This window comes from Aphis gossypii, chromosome 2 (genome assembly GCF_020184175.1).
Source record: "Aphis gossypii isolate Hap1 chromosome 2, ASM2018417v2, whole genome shotgun sequence".
Classification (NCBI taxonomy): Eukaryota; Metazoa; Arthropoda; class Insecta; order Hemiptera; family Aphididae; genus Aphis; species Aphis gossypii.
Genome location: NC_065531.1, coordinates 31075443 through 31085970, shown reverse-complemented (window position 1 = coordinate 31085970; position 10528 = coordinate 31075443). Strand labels below are relative to the sequence as shown.

General features: G+C 23.5%; 3 protein-coding genes across 6 annotated transcripts in view; 1 reads left to right on the top strand and 2 right to left on the bottom strand.

The window, feature by feature from the left end:
- The window catches only part of LOC114127329 (ABC transporter F family member 4-like), a 220455-nt gene that overhangs the window by 58670 nt on the left and 151257 nt on the right, over positions 1-10528 (bottom strand). The gene's annotated exons all lie outside the window — the stretch shown is intronic.
- Positions 21-2014, bottom strand: LOC114127330 (deoxyhypusine hydroxylase). 2 transcript variants are annotated; one of them, XM_027991532.2, is made up of 4 exons: positions 1578-2014; positions 1086-1394; positions 690-1004; positions 21-606 (listed from the first exon to the last, which is right to left on the bottom strand). In XM_027991532.2, exons 1-3 carry the CDS (start codon positions 1855-1857, stop codon positions 694-696), a joined length of 900 nt encoding a protein of 299 aa, XP_027847333.1. In that variant the 5' UTR covers positions 1858-2014; the 3' UTR covers positions 21-606; positions 690-693. The 2 variants fall into 2 exon arrangements, with proteins under 2 accessions (XP_027847333.1, XP_027847332.1); XM_027991531.2 differs by lacking the exon at positions 21-606 and having other exon boundaries at positions 628-1004.
- LOC114127331 (V-type proton ATPase subunit C) lies at positions 2226-10510 on the top strand. 3 transcript variants are annotated; one of them, XM_050201388.1, is made up of 8 exons: positions 2226-2519; positions 2731-3020; positions 7839-8124; positions 8183-8344; positions 8593-8686; positions 8757-8854; positions 8909-9050; positions 9139-10510. In XM_050201388.1, the coding sequence occupies exons 2-8, from the start codon at positions 2735-2737 to the stop codon at positions 9232-9234; spliced, it is 1164 nt and encodes a 387-aa protein (XP_050057345.1). In that variant the 5' UTR covers positions 2226-2519; positions 2731-2734; the 3' UTR covers positions 9235-10510. The 3 variants fall into 3 exon arrangements, with proteins under 3 accessions (XP_050057345.1, XP_027847336.1, XP_027847334.1); XM_027991535.2 differs by having other exon boundaries at positions 2226-2535; positions 2686-3020; XM_027991533.2 differs by having other exon boundaries at positions 2228-2519; positions 2686-3020.

The window sequence follows — 10528 nt, the reverse complement described above, 5'->3', positions numbered from 1 at the left end:
TAAATTAAAAAGTAACAGAATATTGTATATTAAACTTTTATTATATGCATTTATTTTAAATTTTAAAACTAATAATACCTACTAATATTAGTTATATAGAGTATAGAGTACACATTTAATATGATATAAAACATTTAGTTTTGGAGAAAAGTGGGTAGGCTCGGACCTACCTGTTGGCTATGCCATTGGTAATATGTTTTACATTGTATTAAATTAAATGTGTATTAGCTGCAAAGGCAACAAACTATTCATTTCATTATCAATATTCATATTATCAAGTTAAATTTAAAAATTTTGAGTTAGATTCAGTGGCGCTGAGGTTCACTTAAATTATGTTGCGAAATTATAATTTTTATATAGACGCCCACCATCTAAATTTGTTTTATGACTCACATAATATACATATATTATACATTATATAACATATATTTACAAATATATTCTTATAGCTAGATGGACAGGCCAAAACTGTTGACTCTGGATTGTATGGTATTGCTTTAGATCTTGGAAAGTTAAGCCTACAAGAATTACCACCCACTTAAAGCATGTGTTTCAATTTCAATACTTGGATATAGGACTCGGTGCCACTAGTTAGATTTAAGGTATCTGTGTATTAAATTACAAATATTAACTTTAAATATTTATTGTAATTTCAAAATGTAAGCATTTTTTAAAATAACATAAAATACCAATTTATAAGGTAATTTTTTCAAGTGTATCTGCGTATTGAAAATCAGGACAGTTTTCATATTCACACATATCCAATGCAACTTCACAACTTTCCTTGACGACTACCTTCTGGTCATTTATATACTGTTTTAATATATCATAGCAGTCATCTGTAGCAATTGCACCTAATGCTTCTGCACATTCATGTCGTACCATATCATTTTGATTTTCATCTATTAATGATTCTTTTAGATATGGTACACTAAGTGGCGATTGTAATTGTCCCAAAACAAATGCTATTTCATGTTTAAATAATGCACTTCCACAAGATAGCGCTAAATAAAAATATTAAATATTAATTTTTCATATTTTTTGTAATGTAATATATTTATAATAATTTATATACAGTTAATTACCTTTAGAAAGAATAGTGATACTTTCAGGTGATGCAATGTCTCGTAGTGAAAACATTGCTTTATACCTATTAAAGAGGCTTTCATTTTCATTAGTAAGAATTTTTTCGAGTTCTTCTATGCTTTTTATTTTAGATGGAGGAGCTGGATCTACAGATCCATAAATATTTTCAATGTTTGCTTCATTTTTAGGTAGTAATAGTCGTCCTAAAGCCAATTGACAGGTTTCAGCTAGTTCTACCACAGGATCATTTTTATATTCTTCCAAAATTGGTATAACATTTTCTTTACCAATTGCTCCCAGTGCTTCAGCTTAATATAAATACAACAGATTTAAACTAATTGATTTAGAAAAAAATAGACTTAAGGTACTTATTAAAAATACAAACTAATACATATTTATCAACAAGAATGTCACAATATTAGTTCATAAATCAATGTTTATAAAATTAAATAAATAGTTTTTTTTTTTTATTAAATAATTGATTGTAATACCTGCTTCGTGTCGAACCATAGGCTCTTGTTTGTTATCTTTCAGTACTTCAATTAAATAAGGAATAGCATATTCGTCTCTCATTTGTCCTAAACAGTATGCTAATTCATGTTTTAACAAACACGAATCATCGTTGAAACACTTAGCTATATTTTCAATGGCTATATTTCCACCCAAGTTTTTTAGTGTAAATAGGGCTCTGAAGCGTTCTTTCATTGGCAACTTTTTGTTAGCTAATACCACCCCTATACGATTGATGGATTCTTCTGAAGCAGCGTCCATAATAATGAATAAATCAACAGATTATTAATAAGTTACAAAAGTACTAAAATTGGTAAATTTTAATAAAGGATAATAATTATAAAACAATATAATACTATTGAATATTGATTGAATTAAAGGTAAATACTAAAATACTAAATAGGTAATCTATGATATTTGATTAAATGATTAATGATAATAAATGATAATGAATAAAATCGTGTAATCAACCATGTTGACATCTTGTAAAAAAAAAAAAAAAATAGAAACTCCCTTTCTTAAACTTAGTTCGAAATGTTGGTAATATTCATTTATTGATTTTATAATTTTGTATTTCTCACTTTCTATAGCTTTTTTGGTTTATAAAGATATTTAAATAAAATACATTTTAAACGTACTACAAACATTTTAATGTGAATAGTATTTAAATAACGATGTAGGAGTCAGTTTATTTTCACTCAATATTTACTGCATTCACTGTAAAAAATTGTTGGAAAAAATTATTATCTAACTTTTAAAAATTAACTTTTGGGTGTGTCCGTCTCATATCACTTCAGATGTTATCGAAAACAAATGATCATACTGTTAACAAGGTCTCTTTCGGTTAAGGCGTGTTCCAGTCCAGAAAGTGTCTATTTTAATTAATTAAATTTTTTACATTAAATTTCTTAGTCCACTTAAGAGTAAGTATACTTAGAGGTTCGTCCAAAATTTTCACCGATTTATGTTTATATATCTAATATTTTAACGTAAATTGTGGATTATTTTATTCAGTAGTCTCATTATTGGCCCTGCCCATTTTTTTTACTCCATACCATTAATTTTATGTATGTCTTTTGATTGATTTAGGTTCTAAGTCGTTTGTGTGCTTAATTTTATTTAACTGTATCTCAGCACCATGTCTGAATATTGGCTGATATCTGCTCCTGGAGACAAGACTTGCCAACAGACCTGGGAAACTCTCAACAATGTAACTAGCAAGCAGAATAGTTTGTCTATCAATTACAAATTTCACATACCTGACTTGAAGGTGGGCACATTGGATCAATTAGTAGGATTGTCTGATGATTTGGGAAAATTGGATAGTTTTGTTGATCAAGTTACCCATAAGGTGGCATCCTACTTAGGAGAAGTACTGGAAGACCAACGAGATAAACTGCAAGAGAACTTGATGGCCAATAATGGTATGTATCTATCTAGAATGGTTTTTTTCAACCCATTGAATAACAATGACGAAAATCCAATGTAGCTCAAGTGACTTGTCTCTGTAGTGTACTTACCTATCCTACTTACTTTTTTGATACATTATTATTTATGTCCTGGATTTTTATTGGTCATTTTAGTTAAGTTTTTCCTTTACCCTTGCATCCATGTGTCAATACTAATATATATATAACTTTTATATTATTAACTTATTTGTCATTTATAATGGAAAAACATGTAAAGCTAAAAAGGCCAAAAAAAAAATATATACATATATTTATAGAATCAAAAATGCACTATACTTTATTTATTAGAAATATAAAATTTGGTACTATTATTATAGTATAATTTATTAAATTTAATTTTTCTAAGTTATGCCAAAATGAAAAAATAATGCATCCTATAGGTGGTTGCGTGTGTGCGTGTTCACAGTCTATATTTTTCCTGAATTGTGATCATCATTTTTAGTGCACAGCATTTTTAAAATATAAAATTACGATAATTCAATAAATCAATTATCTATATATTTTTAATAACTAAACATTTTTGGAACTTATTGTTCACCTGTTTATTCATATATGTGTTATGTTTATCACATATTTTGATTTTTAAATATACCTACATATTATGTATTATATATACATCAATTACACCAAAGTGTTTGCATAATTCAAATAATTTCAATTCAAAAGTTTAAAATAGTTTTTATGCACATCCAAAAATAATAAATGTATTAAAATGTTTCAAAACGTTTTTTTTTCATTATAGCTTATGTAATTGATAATTCTTTTGGTGAACCAAAATACAAATTAATGATTTTACTTTAATAAATTATAATTGCCTATTAATTAATTAAAATAATATTAAATCATTTTTCTAATGACCATTTGATTTTAAATTATAATATGTTTTAATATTCTATTTTATTCAAAATTAATAGTTTAGTATTTTAAACCACCCTGTTACATTTAATATAAAAAGAGTAAGTCTCTCTCATCCAATTGATATTAATTAATAATTTTGAGCACGCCTATTTAAATAAATTAGTTAACATAAATTAATAGTAAATACATTATTACATTGTGTAGGTAGTATTATAAATAAATATTACATGTTAAATACAATAGGTATTTTAATTAAATTATATTCAGGAATGACATGTTGCTTAGTTTAGAATTCTATTACTTCTTAATTTTCTACTTAAATATACATTTATCATGTATTACATGTGACCCTAGTGTAAAACTAGATAGAATTTTAGAGAAATGCCCATTTAGGTTAGGTTGATATTGGTCTACACATAGTGCCATGTAGCCATATTAAGTTAGAGAGATAGGCCTATGACTTTTTTTCTGTTGGCGATTGCAAAAAGTAAAAGCTTTGTTATGGGTTTGTTGTGTGTGGCGTTGGACACAGCATTGTCTTGAGAGTCGTGGGCCGTGTGCTGGGAAGAGCCCGCCTTGAGCTATTCAAAGTCCAGATGGCCGACAGGCGTGTGTCTAACGTCCCAAGGTAAGCGGCTGCTTTTAGTAGGATGCTTCATGCAGTGTTGGCTTGTGGTTTCATTTTTCAAATTGTAGTTTCCTTATTATTTTTGAATGTATTTCTTCTGAAGTTAGCATTGTTACATTTTATATTTGACAATTGTGTTCATTAAAAAAAGATACACTATTAGATTAACTTACTTGTAAATCTCAGCTCAATTGATCTTGTTTGGTAGGTTAAACAAATAAAAATAAATCGTTTAATCATAATTATTAATTGTAATAACAATTTTAGTTAATTTTGTTAAAACGCTTATAAGTAAACTATAATATAAGAATATAAACATTTTTTAAAATTAATTATTAATTATAAATATATTACATAATTATAGTTTTTTTATTATTTATATACTTATTAAAAAGGTAAATAGTATGTTATATGTTTTAATTTTTAACATACGTATAATAAAAGTATTTGATGTTTATACCTAAAACATTACAGAATTAATCTTATATTGTATTAAATAAAAACAATAAACTTTGCTATAAGCACTAGAAAAACTTATTTTATATTACTTATTTTAACTTATAATTATATCATATAGTGCTGCTTAGTAACAATAATAATTAAAATTACTAAAAAAAATATAACGCATCATTATGATTATATATTATATAATTTAAATTTTTCTTCATACCTTACAAAGATTTATTAAAATGCTTTGATATTGTCATTAAAACAAAATATAGTAAAAAAATACATTTACTTTTAAATTTTTAAATATAAAAATTAATGTTTTTTATACCCTTGAATAAACAAAAATATTTTACTAACTATAGTAAAACTCTGTTCACATAGCTACATATTATGTGTGGTATGTTAAATGATTTGCATTTTATATTGAATAAATTTAAACGCACAAATAATAGACCCTTGTTACTGTTGCGTGTACAAACTCAAATAATGTAATTTAAAACACAGCATTGATTATAGATAGTCTATATAAAATGGGACTTTTTTTATTATTTAAATCAATGATTCAGTGGCCTAAATTCATTTTAATGATGCATTTTACTCTTAGCAATCTAAAGTTATTAAATATTTGTACAATCAAATCATTATTTTTACACCCAAAAAAATTAATAAATATTTTTTTATTTTTTTATTAAAAAGCCTCTAGTATACAATTTAATGTTAAATATAATATAATATATTTATATATTTACAGCTTGTCCCGTTTAAGTCTATACCCTTAATTTTTCAGTTTCAAAATTGTTGAAAATATTATGTTAAATTTTTTTTTGTTTTATAAGTTTTATAGTTTTTTGAATTCCCAAAGCATAATGTTTTTTGGAATATTTTGTTTCATAATCATATTTCTAGCTAATATTTAATTAGTCATTAACTTAAATGTATTTAAGGTATTTATTGAACTTTGTGTCATGCTACTTCTTCCATCTTCTTTAAATACTTATAAATTATAGTTGATTAAAAAACTAATTAAAAACTCTTTCAAAATTTGATTTTTGTGTAGATTGAAATACTACAAAACTACAAAAAATTATTTTATTATAATATTAATATTCTTTTTTTGAATAAAAATATTATTTTTTTTTGAATAATGTTGTTTTACAATGATATCAAAAAATCATGTAAAAATAAAAAAATATTTAAAAAAAATGAAAACCTTTTTGAAATTGTGTTATTACTTAAATGTACCATGTTGCATATATATATAATAAAATATATATGTGTGTTTTATTATATAAATATTATTTCATAAATAAATCCTATATCAATTTTAAATTTTCATACATTAAAAATCAACGCATTCTTTTAATTTTTTTTGTAATGATTTATTTTTAGTTATATTTATATTTCACTCTGTGTATTATAATATTATTTTGTAGTTTTAAAATGGTAACATTTAAATTGTTAAGTAGCTAAGTATATTAATTTTTTGGTATTTAAAAAGAAAATTATCTGTAATTTTATTATTTATCTATTTTCTACGTTGAATTACTAAAATAAATATAAATAGTTAAAAAAAAATGTTAATCAAAGTTGTTGAATAAATGAATATATTTTTAAACTAATATAAAACTATTTTTGTTGTATCTTAAAAATGAATACCATTAAGTTATGTTTTTATGAGACTATTATAACAAGTATTATAATGTGATACTAGTAAATAGTAATATATTTTGGAATTTTCAAAATAAAATGTAATAGCGTGTTCTTAAAATTAAAACTTATTTTATAGTAATTATATATTTTTTTTAAATAAAGCAGCTTTATTGCTACAATTTCTTAGTAGGTATCTATTTCATATTTTAAAATGCACAATAGGCTTTTGCACTCAATCGTTTGTATTTCACAAAGGTTTGTTTTTACTATACATTTTAACACATGATTTTTTGCCTTGTTTTTATTTTAAGTAATATAGTTTTTTATTTTATTTTTGGTGGTTATATTAAAGAAAATTTTTTCTAAATAAAAATATTGAAATTCTATTATAATACAATTAATAATGCCTATTTAATAGTAGAGTTCAATTTAATTATTTTATTGATAAGCAATATTATGAAATTCTCTGAGAGTTGAAGTAATATTTTAAAGATTAAATATTTTCATATATTTGTATGTATAAATAATAAATGTGATAAACTTTTCTCATTAAAATAAATTTTAAATTCACTAATAAATACTGTATAATATAAAAATATACCTATTACTGTAACACTTTGGTGTATCTGAAACAGGGCATGGAACAGTTTTATTTTAATTTACTGTTCAGTATTTATTATTAAGATTTGATTTTCTCTTAATATACAAATGAAAAGTTAATATTTTAATTTTTAATTACTGAAACTTTTTCTTTATTTAATAATGGGGAATTAATGGTTTATAAAAAATATTTTTTTAAATTTGTCATTAAACAATATAGTATAATTTGGTTAACACAATAGTCTAATTATCACAATGCATTTAAAATGTTTGTTAATTACTAATATATATTATATATATCATATTTAAAAAATAATTTTATAAACACAACTTTAAACTTCAATATGTACATACATAAAACTAATACGTCATTATAAGTAATTGATTTTAAGCCTAATGTTGAATTAATTAGATATTTTTAAACAAAAAGGAAGAAAATTGTTAAGAAATGCTACATTATTTTAATTTTTTTTTTTCATTGTTACGATTTGTGTCTGTTTCATGCTCTGCATCAGTTGATTATTGTTGATAAAATACCTTTTATTGTATTTTACTTATAGTTGAGTAAATAATCATAATTTTTTTAGGAGACCTTGCCGTCTACTTAACTCATTTTCAATGGGACATGGCTAAATATCCAATTAAACAGTCATTGCGTAATATAGCTGATATTATAAGTAAACAGGTAGGGCAAATTGATGCAGATCTTAAAACTAAATCTTCAGTGTACAATAATCTTAAGAGCAGCTTACAAAATATGGAAAAAAAACAAACTGGCAGTTTGTTAACAAGAAATTTGGCTGATCTTGTGCGCAAGGAACATTTTATTCAAGATTCAGAATATTTAACTACATTGCTTGTTGTAGTGCCGAAGTAATAAAATAAAATATAAAATTTTAATAATGTAATATAAATATATTTTTTTCACTAGGTCAGGGTTTTCTGATTGGAATCAAAATTATGAAAAGTTGACCGATATGATTGTGCCTCGTTCTAGCCAGCTTGTTAGCCAAGACAATGATTATGGATTATTCACTGTTACATTATTTAAAAAAGTGGCCGAAGAATTCAAGCATCATGCTAGGGAGAAAAAGTAGGATATGTTTTATATAATGTAGTATTATTAGTTTTAATTAATAATTAAAACAAAAAATTCAGATTTTTGAAAAATCAAAATTTTTTTTTTAATGTTTTTGATCTTAAGTACTTTTAATTTTACAAAATAGATAGAAAAATTAAATATATTATGTTCATTGTATAAAGTGAATGTTCAATTTTTTTAAATAATGAAAGTATCAATATATTTAACTTTTAACAATTAGTTTTTTTTTTATATTATAGGTTTATTGTACGTGAGTTTACTTACAATGAAGTTGAACTCGCAGCTGGTAAAAATGAAATATCCAAGTTAGTAACTGACAAGAAAAAGCAATTTGTAAGTAATACATTAAATCATTTAATAAATATCGTTGAATGAATTTATAATGCTTGATCTTTTTGAAAAGGGTCCGTTGGTACGATGGTTAAAAGTCAATTTCAGTGAATGTTTCTGTGCTTGGATACATGTGAAAGCTCTTCGGGTTTTTGTTGAATCTGTATTAAGGTGAGATTTCAAAAACTTGTATATAGACCGATATTGAAAACATTTTATGTTTAGATATGGCCTACCTGTTAATTTTCAAGCTATGTTATTGCATCCTAATAAAAAGAACACTAAACGGCTTAGAGATGTTTTGCACCAATTATATGGACATCTGGACAGTAGTGCTCAACAAGGTGGCGCAACCGGTGCACATGATGTATGTATAATAGTTAAATGCTAAAATACTATTGTATAATGATTATTTTTATTTTTATTTTCATTCTCGTTTTTTTTTTTTGTTTCAGAGTGTTGATATACCTGGACTTGGGTTTGGACAAGCTGAGTACTTCCCATATGTTTATTATAAAATAAATATAGATATGGTTGATTCTAAAGCGTAAAATTTAGTATTGAATCAAAATCACCCCATCGTTTAATGTTTTAAATATATTTTTTTTTTTCTAATTTGCACAACATTGAAATAACCATAATTGAATCATTTTGCTGTCTTAATGTTTGTAATTATGTTACAAAATTGTTCATCCATTCGATATCATTATTATATAATAATATTAGCCTAACTATACATTCCTTTACCATGCTATTAAACTTTTAATTATTATTTTTGAAAGCAATATTTTCTAAACATGTTTTAATACCGTTATGTTATTTGTTGTTTTTGAGTTGTTGGAAAATAATATTTTATTTTATTGAATTAAAAAAAAAAAATATATTATTTATTTTAATAAGTATAAATAGGTTGATAGAACTTAAATATTTTAATTATTATACCATAAAAATAAATGTAATTTGGAATTGTATTGTAAATATCCCATTTATTATTATCCTTTAGTACTGACATTTTAGATGTTATTTTAATTTTTTTTTTTTAGAGATTGTACTCTTTTTAACATCAAATTTATTCTTAGAATAAGATATATTGAGGGCTTCAGAGGCATAATTAACCATGAGTTATTATCTGATTTTATTAACAAATAATAAAACATGACTCTTTATAGAACAAATAAGAGATTTATGTTCTTTGTACTCTGGGAATTAATTTAATTGTTGCTAATTATATTTTTAAAACTATATGAATTTAAATTAAAAGTCTTTAGGCTTTTAATACTTGATATTTTTAAATAATAGTACCTATGAAAATTTTTTTAAATAAAAAAATGATATATTAATGCAAATAAAAAAAAAATGCACAATCATTTATGTAACATAGTTACTTATTAACAAATTAATATATTTGGATATATTTATTTGCAAAATTAGACATTTATATAGAATTATTAATTATTTATAAATTACACTAAAATAGTATAAGTGATTTTTTTAATTCAAATTATCCTAGTTAAAGTTAGTGATGAATAAAATAATTCTAAGACTGCTTCTGAATCCCTCTAATGTTATTATTATTGAGCATACGTGATTGTTTTATTATTATTATTATTATTATTATATGATATGACGAGTTCATTTATATTATTTAATTTGGGTTCATTAATTAATAATAGTGATTTATTTCAAAAACATTCCTATGAGTTGCAAATTATTAGTAGAATATAATGACCATATGATAACATTGTGTACATTCATGGTTTATTATTATTGTTGAATTGTGTATAATAAAAATATTTAAAAATAAAAAGTTTAATTAAATTAATACAATTATTTGGTAATTTATCC